Below are 18,245 nucleotides of genomic sequence, written 5' to 3' on the forward strand. Positions count from 1 at the left end.
TTATTTTTAAATGTGTATAAAAAGTAGAGATGCCCTTGCTTCAACATTTATCAACTCATGGCCAGTATTATTCCATCTGTACCTCCCACATTCCAACAACTTCAGGTTAAACATAAAGATTTTTTTCAGATTGTTCTTTAAAATTAATTTCACCTAAATTGAAGTTTTGCTGTGATTATTTTTTTATGTTGGCTATCCCTCTGAATATTAGATTTTTTCAGGGACTTGGCTTGTATAATTTGTTAGAATTGTTTCTCTCCTTCTGTGTCTTAGCTTTCCCTGCCTAGTGGGCTTGTGGTTGCCTCCCCCAGCGTCCATCTCCCCCAGCCCCAAGTCCAGAGCCCTTGTCGTAACAGCATTTGCATATCCGGCTGTGCTGTGCTGTGACCATCCCATTTCAGCTCCTGGTTGTGGGGCTGGTTCCAAGTCTCCCTATCCATGAGGTCCGCAGTTTCAGTTAATCTAGATGCCCAGATGGCAGCTGGAGGCAGTGTTTTCAGCCTCTTTCCACAAATGGAGGGCTCTAGACCCCAGCCCGGGTGCTCCCTCTCACACAGACCACTTTGAGTTTCCATTTTCTCCCCCAGGAACCAAAAGCCTGGCCCCCACTGACCAGGCTTCAGCTCCACCCACTGGTTTGCATCTCCTTTCTAGAATACTTCTGGTTTGTGGAGATGTTTATCTTGTTTTTAAGTCTGGCTCTGTTTGTTTCTTACTTTCTTTTTTTTGTATGTTATCCATTATTCTATGTTTCTGGAGATGAGAAAATGCTCCATCTGACCAGAAGTCTCCACTCTATAAATAAATGGTGGATGTTCTGTCTGTCCCTCCCTCTTTTTAACAACATATGTATAGGACAAAAATTGCTTTCAAAGCATCTTTGTCCTGTTTGTAAATGCCACTAAGATACCATTAAAGGAAACAATTAAAGAGTTAGAAACACTTTGTTGACCACCTCATTCTTCTAAGTAGGTTTTTACACTTAAGAATATAGCCATTCATAGGCTGTGCTGTGAAAATTTCATTTCACAATTCTAGGATTCTGTTATTAAGTCTTGGTACCCAAAACAGATTCTCAATACTGTCCACCCCAGATACATCCTGTTGCTCGGCTACACATACCAAACTACTAGCCAAACTGGATTCCTGCTGTTTCTGGATTCACTGCGTGGAAAGGAAGCCCTTTGCCTCCATACAGAACGTCCTCTCCCTCCCTGCGCCCCTCTGCTGGACTCCCACTTGCTCTTCCGTGAAGCCTTTCCTCCTCAGCGCAGGTGGAGGTCACTTCTCACTCCTCAGAGCTCACAAGGGTTCACATCACTCTTATGACATTTATTACACACTAATTTATGTTAAAATTATTTGTAGAAATATCTTACGCCTTTAAATTCCTCTCCATTTCTGTGATTCTGTGATTCTAAGCATGAAAATAAGTGGAGGCATGGTGAGGGAAATATGCTACTTTTATTTTCTCTTGTGAGACTTTCATATCACGTATTCTCAGAAAAATAGGAAACCCATAAGAAAAAAATAAAATTGGCTTTTAAGCAAATGAGATATTCATATTAGAGCCAGATCAGGCAGGAATATAGTAATATTTATGTGTTACTTGAAAAAGTTCAAAAGATTCTCACTTATATATTCCCATTTGATTCTCATAACTAGCTTCTGGAATAGGGCAGCTGTGATTATCCCCATTTTAGCCACAAACTTCAATTAAAGATATAATCAAGAAAATGATGATTTAAGTTCCATGGTCTCATGTATGTGGTATAAGAAAATAATTAGTGGTCAGAGAGTCACAAGGGTCTAGTGTCAACCTGCAACACAATGATCTTGAGCCTTTGTTTTCTTTGCCATAAAATGACTACATGAACTAGATGACTTCTGGGTCCCTTCCAAGCTAAAAAATTCTGTGATCTTACAATGCTCTCAATTTGCAGTTGAAAACGCCATGACGTATTCTTTGATTTTCCTCCGAAGGACATTTGCATATCTGCCAGTAAGGAGAAGGATATTGAAGCCAAGCTGACTCAGGTGATTGAGAATTGGACCAACCAAAACTTGAGTTTTGCAACATTTAAGGGAAAGGGAGAGCTCCTGCTCAAAGGAACTGAATCAGGAGAAATTATCACTTTGATGGAGGATAGCTTGATGGTCTTAGGGTCCTTGCTAAGCAACAGGTAATTTTATAACTTGGGGGAGGAGTTTTAATCTGGTATTTAGGGTTATGAAATCCTAGATAAAAGCCCAATTTTGCAGCTATGGCATCTCGTAGGATTCTGTCCTAAACTGCTAGATCTCGTCTGTCCCTATATGAGATGTCTATTTTCCCTAATAACCATGGCCTCCATCTCTTTAATGGTACTCGTCTCCCCTTCCCTATTTTTCCTGGTGGGCCCCATCATAATTATTCCCCCCTAAATTGGCAGCGTATCCTCTGAAGGTCCTGGCTGCGCTCTGAGAATGACCTCCTCATTTTATCTTCTCTCTCTCCCCTTTCCTCTGACTTGTCATCATTGCCCTCCTTGGCTAACCCATTCAAACATCCACTCAGTGGCCCAAGGAAAGCCTGCTGGCCACTACACGAAAGCCATGTACCATTAAGGGCTTGGCACTGAGAGACTTGCAATTTTTATGGTGGCAAGTGGCTGGGGCCAGTGTGGCCTGAATGAGGCAATCTACTGGACAAGCTCGAAGGTGCCGTGATCTTGAGTGCAGCTTCAGGAAATTTCAATGGGAGTCAGTCAGATTAAGTATTCTGTCAGGTCTTCGATCTGGGCATTAGCAACCTCTCTTCCCCTAGCTGACTGTGCTATAGTTTGCAAGTGTTCTTCGCCCTAACACATGTAATAAATATCTAATATCCTTTCTCCTGTTTGGGGGTGCTGGTTAATGAGTGGCATTCTGCATGACCTCTGGCCCTGGGGAAGTCTTGTATTTGGATAACGTGCTAATCTATCATGCTCCTAGTCTGGGGAGTTCTGGGTTGAATTTACTGAGGTCAAGATCCTAGAGTACATCCTCTGCTTTCAGGGAATCTGAATTGTCCTGGCAAAGGTGACCATAGGATGTTCAATGTTTCCTGGACTTTGTGGGACACTACTTCCCCATGGTTCATTGCAAATTTTGCCATCCTAACTTCCTGATGATGACCTCTTGAAGAAGAAAGGGCTGTAGATTCATCTGAGCAGTGTCTGCAGCCAAGGAATTCAGGATTTGAAGGCTTTCTTAAATTCATACTTACTTGGACATAACCTGATTAGTATAATACCTATTTATGGTATTAAGAAACTCAATGCTGAGGCCCTGCTAGAAAGAGTATAAGGATATCTAAGAAGACTACCTTGACGTGACTTCAGAAGGAAACTGCGTGTCTCCGTGGGTGAGACTTGACTGTAGATATTGCCTGGATTGTGACACTTCCTTGGTGCCTCCCTGATTCTGTGGGACTTCATGGGTCTTCCTATCAGTCATGGTGGTTTTGACCACACAGAGTTGTGCAGTGCAGGTACCTCGCCAAAGGATAGAAGCTGGTTTTGCTAGATTTTGTTTCAGCTCTCCCTTCTTCATGTTAGGAAGTTATATACCATCAGATGACTTTTTTAATTCTCTGTGCAGGACCATCTTTGGCCCTAAATATCTAGGTCCTTCATCTTCCTGATGAAATGCCTGCCCATGCCACCTTAGTCTATTAATACTTGGCTTGATTTTGAAGGTGTTTTTGGCATACTGGCTGCCTTTCAGCTCTAGACCAATGGCCAGAGGAACGGTATAAATTGGGTGTTGGGGAAAATGCCTCTTACTGCATGAACAACTGGATTACCTACCTCCTTGGGACAATTTTTGTACAAATCCATTTATAATTCCATGTATAACATAATCTTCCAGAGAAGTTATGGGTTGCACTCAGCCATCAGACTATGCCCAGAACAACCTCATTAAATGTGTGAACATCTTCAAGTCAGTCTGTCCTGGATCAAGAAAAGCTTAAAGCCTTTACTCAACAAGTGCTGCTCACCAGGAAATGCCACTGTACCACATCAAAACTGCTTGCCATTGCCACTGAAGTTGTCAGCTGCTTGCTCTAACTATAGGCAGTTGGGGTCTTTACCCAGTAGCTTCCCATCACTTTCTCCACGGCATCTGTTCTATTTCTTGACTTCCTTTGTTGTGCTCAGCTTCCTGGACCCCTTGTGCTCTCGTAAACACTTCAGCCAGCCCTGAGGATGAGAAAACAGGAGGTGTGCTATCGTGGGATGGCTGTCCTGAGTCTCCAGCACTGCAGAATCCTAGTTGCAGTGACTGGGCTGGTGGAATTTGCTGTCTGTGGTTGGGAAGTGCACAGAAGACCTCAAGCTTGACTCTGACCTTGTGGTAATCTTTCTCCAGGTGAACCCGGTGATAGCTAACCCTCTCCTGACCTTTTGGGATCTTATTTGTCCTGTCCCTTTAGAGATGGTCTCTTATTGGATGAAGACTTCAAGACCATTCATGAAAGGGAGATCCCTGGATGATGGTCTCTTTCCCTAGATTCAGTCATTCCACGAACCAGTAACAGAGTCTTATGTGTCTTACGTGTTACAGACAGCCCCCACTTGGATTTGGTTCACAGAAGTCCTGGAAAACCATCTCAGTCCTTGTTTTCCCTTCACTCATAAAGCACAATTCCTTTACTGGGCGTTTGTGCCCTAAAACTTAGCCTATTTTTCTATTCTATCACTGACACATGGGAATCATAAGTGAAATTGCTATAATTACATGAATTTTATTGATAAAAAGCAAAAATTTTACTAGCTGTATGATATCTACTAGGGACTGCCCTCTTAGGACAAAACATTCACTCCCAAAGGAATGTTTCTCCTGTAATTTACTTTGTTAGAACATACTGTTTTCTAAACCTTCCTTGAAATGTAATGTTTTCCATTCTTACTTTTTAGGTATAATGCTCCATTTAAAAAAAATATACAGAATTGGGTGTATAAGTTGTCCACATCCTCAGATATAATTGAAGAGTGGCTAATAGTGCAGAATCTTTGGGTTTATCTTGAAGCTGTCTTTGTGGGTGGAGATATTGCCAAGCAGCTGCCTCAGGTAAATACGGCCTTTGTAATTACTGATAAAATAATTTGGTGTGTGTTGTGTGTGTGTCTCTATAAAAGTCTTCTCAAAGACCTATGGCCAAGGCTTGACTGTGTCGGGGGTTAGTGAACTATTAATACATCCCACTCGCCTGTTTGTTTTAAATAAAGTTTTATTGGAACACAGCCACATCCGCTCATTTATGTGTTGTCTGTGGCTGCTTTAGCACCACAACCGCAGAGCTGAGTATTTGTAACAAAGACCATATGGCCCACAAAGTCTAAAATCTTAACTCTCTGGCCCTTCGCAGAAAAAGTTTTAAATAAAAATGCTGGCTTCTGATTTACATTAGCAGAAAGAAGAGACTCACATAGTTTCAAACAGTGAATAATCTTGATGTTGTTTGAAGATGGGAGGTACATTCGAAGATAGTACTATTAAATTATACTAATTCAGCTCTCCCAAGAGTGAAGCTTATCATATTCATTTGAGAGTAGTATTAAAATTAGTCTGTATTCTGTAAGCACAGATGAACCATTCATAAGTCTACTACTAGCAGATCAGAAACGTACTGTGGGGCAAGAAACTTAGCCTTAGAAGACTATAACAAAACATTCACAACAGCTCTATTAGGGCCTTGTAAATAAATGCCAATAACTAACGGATAGGTTTAGTCTATCAAGGTAACTTTCCTCTTTTAAAATTAGTCCAGCTCTTCCTAAATTTCTATATCTACAAACAGGATCTATATATATTAAAAATAAAGAAAAGAAATGTTTTGAAAATGGCTGATTTCCCTAAATAACATATTTTTAAAACATTAAAGTGTATTGCTTTTGTTTTTTAGTCAGAAAGTTGCATTTTTAAAAGAGGCAAGATTATGCCAATATCTAGAGGCACTTTTGCAATTGAGTGCAAAGTTTAATATTATCCATAGTAAATAGAAAATTTTCATTTGCAAAAAATGTAAATGAAGCTTTGTTTTGTGCTTTTACTGATTTTTTTCCTTTCTTTTTTTTTCCCCCTGGGGTACTATTGGGCTGTAATTATTCCAGGGATCCTGAGATCAAATTATTTTCATGCCTCTTCAGTTTGCTCATCAAACCAAAACACCTGGGGTGCTGAAACACTGGCTTTGAACTTTAAGTTGATAGCTCTGCAAATTAATCATGTGTTACTTTCAAAAATGTATTAAATGCAAGGAAACAAGCAGTAAACCCCTTTGTGGTAAAGCTATATTTTAATATGCAGTTTTATAGCTTTGGATTTTTGTTGTTCAGAATTAATTCGGATGAAAAAAACATGGTCTGTTTAAATTATGCAGCCTGAGACTGATAGAGACTGGTTTGAAGAACTACAAGGAAATTCCAAAGTGAAGATTTTCCTTTTCTCAATTATCCAAATGCCTAACCTTTGCTGACTATGGATTTGCTTTCAGGAAGCAAAACGTTTTCAGAACATTGACAAGTCGTGGATAAAAATAATGCAGCGGGCTCACGAGAACCCCAATGTGATTAACTGCTGTGTTGGAGATGAGACCATGAGCCAACTTCTACCTCATTTACATGAACAGCTGGAAGTATGTCAGAAGTCACTTACCGGGTAAGAGTTCAATTAAATCACTCATCATTTTTTTTTTTTTTTGTGATGGTGTTTTATCCCAAACAAGTTACTGGTATTGACTATGTTTCTGATAAGGCAGTGATGGTTGAAGTGGGGATAGGAATTTAAAATTTTACATAACTTCTAATTTTTCTGTAAGAAAGACACCTTCGACTGGGGGGTGGGTAAGTAAAGGCATCGTATTGGTTTCCTAGGGCTGCCATGACAAATTCCCACAAACTGAACAGCTGTAAAGCAGCAGAAATTTATTCCCTCTTAGTTCTGGAGGCAAGAAGGCTGAAATTGAGCTGTCAGCTCCCTCCGAAGGTGCTGAGGGAGAATCTTCCCTGCCTCTTCCAGCTTCTGGTGGCTCCAGGAGTTCCTCACCTTGTGGCTACGTCACTCCAGTCTCTGTCTCTGTCTTCACCTGGCCTTCTCCTCTTCTTCCTGTGTGTCTCTTATGATGACACCTGTCATTGGATTCGGGGCTGACTGGTGTAATCTAAAGTGATCTCTTCTTAAGATCCCTGACTTCATTACATCCGCAAAGACCCTTTTTCCAAATAAGGTCACATTCACAGATCCCAGGGAATAGGACGTGGGCATATCTTTTCGGGGGTTACCATTCAACCTGCTACAGGCATGGCGTAGAAATGTGCTCTAAGACTGTGGTTCCCAAACCCCGGGCTACGGCCCAGTACTGCTCCGTGGCCACGCGTCACCGCCCAAGCTCTGCAGCACCCTCGTGACACCCCATCCCCTACCTCTGGTCTGTGGAAAAATTGTCTTCCATAAAACCAGTCCCTGGTGCCAAAAAAGTTGGGGACCACCACTGTAAGAGAACAATTAACCAGACAAATTCACAGATAATGTTTTTAAAAGGCAGTTCATGCTCAATTTCTATTTGAAATAAGTTTATGCCTCTGTCCTGGCTTTATGTTGTTAGTTCTTCCGCCTTTCACTCTCAAAGTGTCCTGGCTTAAAGATAAATTATGTGTTCACCCTGGGTTTAAACCACAAGGTTCTCAATACTCTTAAAAAGGTCATAGGAGAAAGCTGGATGTGGTGGCTTGTGTCTGTAATATCAGTGACTCAGAGGCTGAGATGGGAGGATTGCTTGAGCTCAGGAGTTCGATACCAGCCTGAGCAACAGTAGTGAGAAATAAAATAAAATATAGAAAAATTAAAAAAAAAAAATTAGCTGCGCATAGTGACATGCACCTATAGTCCTAGCTACTTGGGTGGCTGATGGGGGAGGGTCACCTGAGTCCAGGAGTTGGAGGCTGCAGTGAACTATGACCACGCCACTGCACTCCAGCCTGGGTGACAGAGCGCTCCTGATGAGAAAAGAGAAGACAATAGCTTGTGGGGCAGCCTTGCTTTGCTACTATCTTAGCGAAGATGTCAGTGATTTTGTCTTGGCAAAAAATATTCACAATTCAGAAAAAAATCACTTGGTAACATGCTGTTGACTTTATTTGAAGGTATTTGGAGAAGAAGCGATTATTATTTCCAAGATTTTTCTTTGTATCTGATCCAGTTCTCCTGGAAATTCTTGGACAAGCCAGTGACTCCCACACCATACAGGTATAATCTAAGTATCTGTGACCTCAATTGCTTTTTCCACAGCATACATAACCAAGAATAAAAGTGAAGTTAACATCCGAAAAGTGCAAGTAGGAAAGAAGACTATTAAAAATCACGTTGATTATAGAATGTCCCATTTTCTGAATATTTGGAGCCTGTCAGCCTGACACAATCCAGCGGTGTTGGTGAGCAAGGATCCCTGATTGTGCCACTTACTAGCTGTGTGACCTTGGCAAGCTTCCTAATTTTCCTGTGCCTCAGTTTCCCCATCGGTAAAATTGAGATATTAATGGTTCCCACCTCACAGGATTGTCGTGAGGATCACATGAGCTAATGCATAGCAAAGTATCTGGCACACAGGATGTGTTCAAAATTCACCATTATGGGTATTTTACTCTGAATATTCTTAGACTAAATAGGGGTTGTGGTTTGGATTTACTTGTCCTTTTTTCCTTCCAAAATGCTTCTCAAATGCTTTTCGCCATTTCCAAGAGGAAGAGAAAAACTGTAGAGCACTGGGCACGGGAGGCACTGGAGCGCTCACCCCAGGGCCATTTCTGGTTTGGGGGTGGGAATGGCTAACATTGTCTTCCTTGTTGGTGTCCAGGGAGGTGTGGCGCTGCGAACCGCAGAGACAGAGCCAGGAGAGAGGGCGGGACGGAGCTGTATCTGGGCGGGAGGAGGACTGGGGCAGGTTGGTCCAGTCTCTGTCTAGAGGAAGGTGACAGTCACTAGTCCAATCCCCATAGTATTGGGGGGGCATTTGCAGGACTTGGAGAAGACATATGTAGGACTAGATTTTAAAAAGTGGGATTCCAACTCAGTCAAGGGTCAAAGCAGAGTCTGTATTTTTGTTTTTTGACAATGAAGTAAATTCTCAGTCTTTTTAACAGATAAAAAATATTAAGGCTTTTAGAAACATCCAGATAGCTTTTGTGTTGGGCCTCGTGTGAGATGTTTTGCTCTGTCTTGTGCTCCTTACAGCCGCATCTGCCTGCAGTATCTGACAACATCAATGAGGTGACATTTCATGCAAAAGACTATGATCGGATCCTGGCTGTCATATCAAGAGAAGGAGAAAAAATTGTTGTAAGTTAGCTTGGTTCACATTTCATTATTAGGATTTCTGTAAAAACTTTGGTTGAAAGAATGCAATTTGCTTACAGGGGAAAAAAAAAAAGGGAGAGAAGGGGATTATATAGCCCTGGCTTTGTTACAGACTAGTTTGGATAAATCATTTAACATCTTTGAGACTCGTTTTGTCCTCTATACCGTGAAAATGTTATACTAGGTAATCTCTTTAGTTCCTTCCAGCTATAGTATTACATGATTTTACCCATGTTTTAAATATTTTGTATAAAATATGAAACTGTTTGCTTTGCATTGAGGTATTATCATTTGTGTGTGTGACATCTGTAAAGTTACTGAGTTATTATCAATTTGTAATTTCTTTTTAGTTGGATAGTTCTGTTATGGCCAAAGGTCCTGTAGAGATTTGGCTTCTGGAATTGCTAAAAATGCAGATGTCATCGTTACATAATATAATTAGATCTGCATTCTATCAGATCAGTGATTCAGGATTTCAACTCTTACCTTTCCTCAACCACTTTCCAGCACAGGTGAGAATACACAATGTTTAAATAATGGTTAAAAGAAATGGAAGTAAGTGTGGGGAGGATACTTGGGAGGTGGCCAGCTTGATGGTGTGGAGGCTGTCGTGGCTTTGAACTAGTTAGAGAGGCCTCTACCCACCGTCATCTAACCTCAGCTCACAACCGCTTGTCAGCCTACACCGTTCTAGGCCGATCCATCCAGTCCCCCAGAAGGGGATATGCAGCTTTTCCTTATTAAGGATATACACTGAGACTAAAACCACTTGTGGGAAATTTCATTTTACAGATATATATGTGTGTGTGTGTGTGTGTGTGTATACATACATATATATATTTGTATATGGATATTCCTCAACTTACGATGGGGTTACATCCTGATAAACCCATTATAAGTTGAAAATATCATAAATTGAAGATGTATTTAATACACCTCGCCTAACTGAACATCATAGCTTTGCTGAGCCTACCTTCAACGTGCTCAGAACACTTACATTAGCCTACAGTTGGGCAAAATCATCTAACATAAAGCCTATTTTATAATAAATTATTGCATACCTCATAATTTCTTGAATACTGTACTAAAAGTGAAAACAGAGTGGTTGTATGGATACTCGATGTATGCTTTCTAAATCGGCGTAATCTTTTAAAGGAGGCTTTCTCATGCAACTGACTTTCTAAAAAGAAAAGATCTCAAAGAGCCTGAGGTTGGAGCAAGTGCCAATGGGTTCATTAAATTTTCATTCAAGGTAAAGGAAAAGTGATGATTTGTAATCTGGAGCAGAGACAGCATGGGATAGAAGGCAAAAGATATTCACGGAAGATATAGGCAGTTTTTGTCCAAACTATATTTCTTCTCCAACCACATCTCCCAGCCTGAACTCCTGATCCTGAATTAGTGCACATACAGTAGAGACAGCTGAAATGATGTGAAATTATGTATCCGAACTACACAAGTACAATATAGAATCAACTTTTATTGGAAAAAATATTTTAATACAGTGATGTTTTTATATTGTATAATATCCTTGGCAAATTTTAAAATTCTCATTAGCATGGTTACCTTTGTGATAAAGCTTTATGAAATACTTTATTTGGTAAATTGAGACAATAGCTCCTTAAACTAAATCAACATATTTTCCCTGTCTCGGGACAGCCCGACCCTGCATATTCCGAAGGAGAGGCTCAGTCTAATTTAGACTGAAGATTTAGCATCACGTGGAGAGTTGAGAGCAAGTTCAGAGCAGTGGTGAAACTGAGCAAGATATAGTAGGAAAGTTGGCCAGCTTTCAGGATTTTCTTTAGTACATATATTCATTATTTTTAAAGCAGTTTTTCCAAATAACCAAAATTTGCCCACTATTAAGTTAGTCTAATATTATTTAAAAATTCACTTCTGCTTTCTTATAAAATATGTTTTAAAGATTATAAATGCAACAGATCCTTGGTGCAAAAGTTTGGAAATTTTTTTTTCCTTTTTTTATATATATATTTTTTAATTTTTATTTCTGCATAGTATGGGGGTACAAATGTTTAGGTTACGTTGTCCTTGCCCCCCAACCCCAGTCAGAGCTTCAAGTAAAACTAGAAAAGCAGAAATAAAAATTTCCCATGTTTCTTCCACCTGGAAATGATGACTGTTAACATTTCAGTGTATTTCTTTCTAGTCTTCTTTCTTTCTTTCTTTTGGCTATTTTCTAAAATTGACATATAGTAATTGTATATATTTCTGGGGTACATAGTAATGTTTTGATGTGTATGAATAGTGATCAGATCAGGGTAGTTAGCATATCCATCATCTCAAACATTCATCATTTCTTTGTGTTGGGAACATTCAATATCCTTCTAGCTATTTGAAACGATGTATTATTGTTAACTATAGTGACCCTACAGAGGTATAGAACACTAGAACTTATTCCTCCCATCTAGCTGTAATTTTGTGTCCTTTAACAATCTCTCCCTACCTCCCACTTCCCCCTCCCATCCCCAGCCTCTAGAATCCTGTTTTACTCTTTACTTCTATGAGATCAACTATTTTTAGCTTCCACATAGGAGTGAGAACATGTGGTGCCTCCCAGTATTTTTTAATGTGCTTCTTATAGGCATGAAATAACACTGATGAGAATGAGCATTCTTTTTTTTTCTTAAATGAAACATTCTCCAGTTTTCACCATTAAGTCTCCTGCCTTCTTAGCCTGAGTATAAAGGCATAATTTCAATGGTTTTTGGTGACTCAGGATAATCATTTTAAAAAGAGTTGCTTTTGGATATACACCGTGATGCCGTGGTCTTTCAGGGTCTGCTGGTCTGTTTAAGTCAGACCGCCGGACACTGCTGAGCTTTTATATTTTTTCTCCTTGCCTTTCCCACGTGGGGCCATCTGCTCCTGCCATCAGGGCCAGAATCTGCTTGCACCAGCTACTTTCTCTAGGTCCCGTTGCTTACTTCAGCCAGGTGCTTTCATTTGTCTTTACCTGTGGACCCCAGGATTGGCCACTGCTCTAGCAGAAAAAGTGTCAAAGTCGCCGATGAGGCAGGGATAGGAAACAGGTGTTATTCTTGCTTTTCCTGCTGTTGATCCCATGCCAAGCAGCGTCCACATGTGGCCCACGCTGCTCCCAGTCCTCCCCCAAATGTGTGAGTCTTTTTTTAGTCCAAATGATCTTGGATCTGTTGCTTGACCCTGGGGGATGAACAAGAGCTCCCTAAGGGACAACTGTTTCAGTGAGGGGGTGAGGGTGGGGGCATGTTCAGGCCATTTTTATACTTTTATCACGTTTTCGGGGGGCAGAAATTGTAGGCCTAACGTGACGTCCTCTCACAATTTCTTTATGCCTCCATCAGGATACAGAAGATACAAACTTCTCCCCTTCTCACTTTCTGTCTCTCTCTTCTATAGGTAAATTTAAAGATGGAAAAGTAGACACAGATAAAGTGTGGATTATAGAGAGAGTAAGAGATCAAGAAAGGAGATAGGCAGCATATTGTTTTTAGAAGAGCAAGAATACCTATGGAAAACCTTAAGCAGGAAGGAAAACTACACGATAAAGGGTCCATTAATCACATTTGCTTCTCTTGAGAAAGAACAGTCGTTGCGTGAAGGTATCTGGTACCTTCAGGCCTGGTAGTCTCCAGGCCTTCCATAGAAAACTTTCCTAATCATCTTGTATAACACACATATAGTTCAATAAATGGTAGCCATTATTTTAATTATTATTTATCTATCTACATCGACATAATTAAATATTAATAGTTAAAACTTTAAATGTTGTTACCCCGTTTAGGAGTGGAGAAATGCATGTCTCTTTTTTAGTTTAAAATGAGGAAAACCCTGTTTACCTCATGTGAATCAGTGACCACCAAATTTTACTGCAGATGTAACTTTAAATATTGGCAAATTTAAATATTTTTCTGCTGGATTTGTAGGTTGGGCTTCTGGGAATTCAGATGTTGTGGACACATGATTCAGAAGAAGCTTTGAATAATGCAAAAGATGACAGGAAAATCATGCAAGTGACCAATCAGAAGTTTTTGGATATTCTAAATACTCTTATTAGTCAGACAACACATGATCTAAGCAAGTTTGATAGAGTGAAGTTTGAAACTCTAATTACCATCCATGTGCATCAGAGAGATATTTTTGATGACTTGGTAAAGTATTTTTCTTAATGTAAAATTTAGTGTACTAGTGAATAATGAATAGTTGAGGATTACACATATTGCCTAACTTATATGAACTTCCTGTCTACTTGGTCCTTTTTCATGACTGTCTCCATCTATACCATGTCTACAAGTATCTGTACTGGGTGGTTTAAACAACCATGCATGTATATTCATTTGGCACTCTGAAAGTCTGGAATCAACTGATGTTATATGAATCAATTAATTGTTCCATAAAACCGAATAACCAGGGATGTGATATAATTTAGGTGGGATTGGTCATGGACTGTGATGGGCGATGGGGGAAGAAGCCCGGGTGAGCAGAATTAAGCTTCAGAGAACTCTCCCGCTGTTTGTCCAACTGACAGTGTGCCACAGGGCATCAGGGGCTTGATTTGGGCCAGGTTCTATAGGGTGGGAGTAAGAGGGGTGGGATTTGAATTCCCTCTGGAAATAGGACTCTAATCAGCGACTTTGAGCAAGGCCAAATTCTCCTAAAGCAAGGATTCTCTATTATGGGGTAGGGGCCCCAGGTGGTTTTGATATACCAACATCTGACAGTCTTTGTAACTACCATTGCTTTATTCTACTTGATTTGATACGTCTTAAAGCTACCTCTTTCCTTCATCAGAGATATATAATTCATGCAAGTTGGGCCCTGTTTTAGAGAATGTGATCAGATTGTTTCAAACTTTTATCAAAAGTTCTGATCAGATAAGTTATATTTATTGAAGATTATTTGAAGGACATGCAGTCAGTCCATCGATTCCCCTGCTTCTGAAAGTATTATCTGCTGATCAGTTGCATTGATACCACCTGGGAGTGTGTTAGAAGAGCAGAATCTCTCGCCTCCCTCCCCCCACCCCAGACCTATTGAATCAGAATCTGCATTTTAACAAGATTCCCAGGTGATTGATATGCGTATTAAAGTTTGAGAAAAACTGCTCTAGGATTTATCTCTGGATGAAGCTAGTCATCAGAAAGCTGCATATTAGACGTTGTTTTGGCCTTCTGCAGACTTGCTTTTACTAATTGCAATTGACATTATAGCTTGACTTTCATTGAAGTCCGCCTCCAGAAATGCCACATGGAATTCATTATTGTTTCTACTACAAGGACACTATTGAGGATGTTGTCTAAACATCTCTTACTATCTCTTAAAGCTGAAGTCCCATGGAAAAAATTTCTTTTAAAATTAAGTGCTGAGGAAAGCTTTACTTTCCAAACAGAATGGATTTTAAAAAACCTGTACACAGTGGAAACTATGAAACTGTTTTCCTTTTGTCTTAATCACCATTGAACTCGTGGTCAGTTTGCATCCCAGCTAAAATGAGATCTCATGGCCAGGATATATGCATTTTATTTTTCCATGTATAATGCTTAGAATAGTCTGACATACAGTAAGAACTCAATAAATATATTAGTTATTCTTCTTCTCTTCCTCCTCCTCTGCCAACTCCTTACCATCCTAACAAATTGTTGAAAGCAGCTAGCTGATTGTATCTCCTTGGGTGTGGGTCGTGTGTTAGAGAGTGGATTCTGTGGGGGTTCAGCCAGACTGTGTTTCCTGAAAGTAGCTCTTTTAAGGTGATGAGTACAAACAGTGCCTTAGGTGGGAAGCCAGGATCCTTCACTGGAGCTGGAAGCAAGGCCATAAGCAACGCAATAAGCAACAGTAAGGAAAAGCAAGACTGTAAATAGGAAAGTGTATGGAGACCTGGTCAGATGGAGACCTGAATATTGTATGGCTGCCACAGGTCTGTTTTTTAGTGTTAGCTGAAAGATCCGGAAGTGGGCCTGCCGGGTGGAAGACCAGTGAAGGGGACCATTTGCCACTTTCCTGTGTTGATTCCCTGAGTAGGCATCACTGGGGCTTCTCCAAATTTACCAGTGGAAAGTCATGAAGCAACTCAGAATGTGGGTGTGTGGGACAGAGTTCCTAACATTCTTACCTGGCTTTATCTCTTCTAATGGGCCAGGTATGAGAGTTTGCATCCATGGCAGTGAGAGCCCAGGACCTCTTGCCCCGCATGCATAAGCTGGTGACCAGGCAGGCTGGTGCTTGGCTATGGTGCTGATGCAGGAAGACACCTGTGCCCATGCACTTCTCTACCAAAGCATTCCTTCAGTGGCTTCCAACTGCCATGAGGACAAGTCCCAAACCCTTTCCCATGGCCTTGTGAAGCCTCAACTCTCATTCTTGCTCTAGATCCCTGGATGCCCCACCTGTACTGAATTGAACATGCCAAGCAGATCTCCTGGGCCATTGTCTACAGCACTTTCTCCTCCCACACCCTTGTTACCTGTTTTGTTTTATTTCCCAGGCTCATTCCTACTATTTATCCAGGTTTTAGGTTAGATGTTTTTTTTCTCTGAGTGCTTCTCTCAGACCCCCTGGACCAGGTTAGGTTCTCCTGCTACATATATTCAGGAGCCCTGAATTTTATTGGTAGTGCTTTTCATACTTTGTTGCAATCACATGTTTCACTGTTTGTCTTTTGCCCTTTTCTGTAAGCTCCAGAAGGCTGGAACCATGTCTGTCTTTGTGCACTCAGCACAGTGTCAAGCACAGAAGGAACTCAATAAATACTGGTTAAATGAAGGAGAATCAGTTCATGAATGAGTGAACAAAAATGCCCTTATGCTTGCGTTTTATGCTGTCGCCATTCAGTATGTGACTTTTTTGTATTTCATGTTTTTAAGGTAAAAATGCATATCAAATCAGTTACCGATTTCGAATGGCTGAAACAAAGTAGATTTTATTTTAAGGAAGATTTGGATCAAACTGTGGTGTCTATTACAGATGTTGATTTTGTGTACCAAAATGAATTTCTGGGATGCACTGATCGTCTTGTTATCACTCCATTAACAGATAGGTAGGAGACCCAGTTTTTGTTATTTGATTTTGTAATTTAAAAATATGCTTAAAATTGTTTTAAAATTGCATTTGAAATGTTGACAAAAGCACAATGCTGTCGTGTTGGGTATATGCTAGCTCGTTAGAGTCAGTCTAAATGAAATAACTGTAGCTACTACTTAAACATACATGCACATTGAACTTTTATGAAGTAGAAAGAGATTAAAGAATAAAAGCAAGCTTGAATGTTGACTATAAGTAATTTAATAATGAATTTTAGATTGCAAGATAAAAAAATATTCCTAGAAACCATAAAGGAAGTAATTAAAATTGCGAAGACGGAGGATACCTTGGAGATCATCTACTTTAGTCTTTTGGTTTTTCAGATGTGGAAATTTATACCTAAAGTCAAGCTTGTTGGCCACGCCTGAATAATTAGCCCATGGCCGATCCCCTCATAGTTTTTTCCAGTATATGTCACTACGCAAGAACTGGGTCTTTTTCATCTTTGTATATTTCACAACACCCAGTTCAACATGCTGTGTGCATGGAAAACACTTGATAAGTGTTTGTAGAATTGACTTAAATTGGGTTATGTGACATTTAGTTCTGCCATTCCTTTAAGTAGGGCTGCCTCCTTGTGGCTTATCCAACCTCTCCCTTTTATACACCCCGAGCCATTGAACGATGCATTTGTCAGTGTCCATTGGTGTTTGCACAGTAAGCTTCATGTCTCGTGACGCTTTATTGAGATCTTTACTATGTTTTGCTTAGATCCAACAACTATAATACAACAGAATCTGGATCATGGATACAAGTAAATTCGTTATATTATCCTTTATATTTCTCTAAATGAGTGAAACACCTCATAGTTAAATGATTTATTTGTAATGGTGTGCTGGAGCTGGCTTGTATCAGCCTGTGAGAGCCAACTATGTGCATTTTGTCTCAATTTTGTGATGTCACTTTGGTATCTTGTCATTGGCCATGGTGGAAGTATCTATACCACAGAAACTGATGAACATGAAACTCAGGTTGGAGAGCCAGTTGTTAAACACCGGCCAGCACAGCACTATTTATTTGGTTCCCCTACTGACCACAATGGGAGGACGGCCTGAAGGTTTTAAGTCAGGGTGGAGAAATGTAGAATTGGTGCCAAGAAATCTTCCTCAGGCTTGTTTAGTTGCCTCTTTTATGTGGGCTACTCAAACTGTAAAATAAACGGGCCCATTCCAATCACACTGGGCTTCTGCTTGTGCTTGTAACATGGGTTACCCGCATTCACAGTGCTTTATCTGATTAACTCTTGCAGATGCTATATCACCTTAGCGCAGGCGTTGGGAATGAACATGGGAGGTGCTCCAGCAGGACCTGCAGGCACTGGCAAAACAGAAACCACAAAAGACATGGGAAGGTGTTTGGGAAAATATGTGGTCGTGTTCAACTGCTCAGATCAAATGGATTTCAGAGGCCTAGGCAGGATTTTCAAAGGCAAGTGTCAAACAATATTAAGTTATTTTGGTGAATTTATTTTTATTTCCTTTTAACATTAACATCTGATAGAAATCTAAAATGAAAGTATCCCGCATACTCAACATTAGTATAGGTTGATCCATGCGATACTGCCATTTTTCTAGGTTAAAAATGGCCAGATATCATAAATTTCATATAGTTCAGTACTATTGCTGGTGATATCATCTGTGCATTGAATGTGTATTGGATTATGAAAACAGAATCAATTTATAACTGCCGAAAGGGAAGAAATAAGATCAAGATAGCAAATTGGTGACACATGTGACTTCTCTTCCTGTATTAAATCTTACTGAAATGAAGGATTTTTTTTTTTA

General features: G+C 40.1%; 1 protein-coding gene across 1 annotated transcript in view; it reads left to right on the plus strand.

The window, feature by feature from the left end:
- DNAH8 (dynein, axonemal, heavy chain 8) overlaps nt 1-18,245 on the plus strand; it is a 375,229-nt gene that overhangs the window by 142,036 nt on the left and 214,948 nt on the right. Inside the window, 9 exon segments of the mRNA XM_012658131.1 lie at nt 1,984-2,183; nt 4,941-5,094; nt 6,521-6,684; nt 8,169-8,271; nt 9,256-9,360; nt 9,729-9,890; nt 13,308-13,532; nt 16,245-16,417; nt 17,711-17,889. Coding sequence (XP_012513585.1) covers nt 1,984-2,183; nt 4,941-5,094; nt 6,521-6,684; nt 8,169-8,271; nt 9,256-9,360; nt 9,729-9,890; nt 13,308-13,532; nt 16,245-16,417; nt 17,711-17,889 — 1,465 coding nt within the window.

Source organism: Propithecus coquereli, unplaced genomic scaffold (genome assembly GCF_000956105.1).
Source record: "Propithecus coquereli isolate 6110/MARCELLA unplaced genomic scaffold, Pcoq_1.0 Scaffold574, whole genome shotgun sequence".
NCBI lineage: Eukaryota > Metazoa > Chordata > Mammalia > Primates > Indriidae > Propithecus > Propithecus coquereli.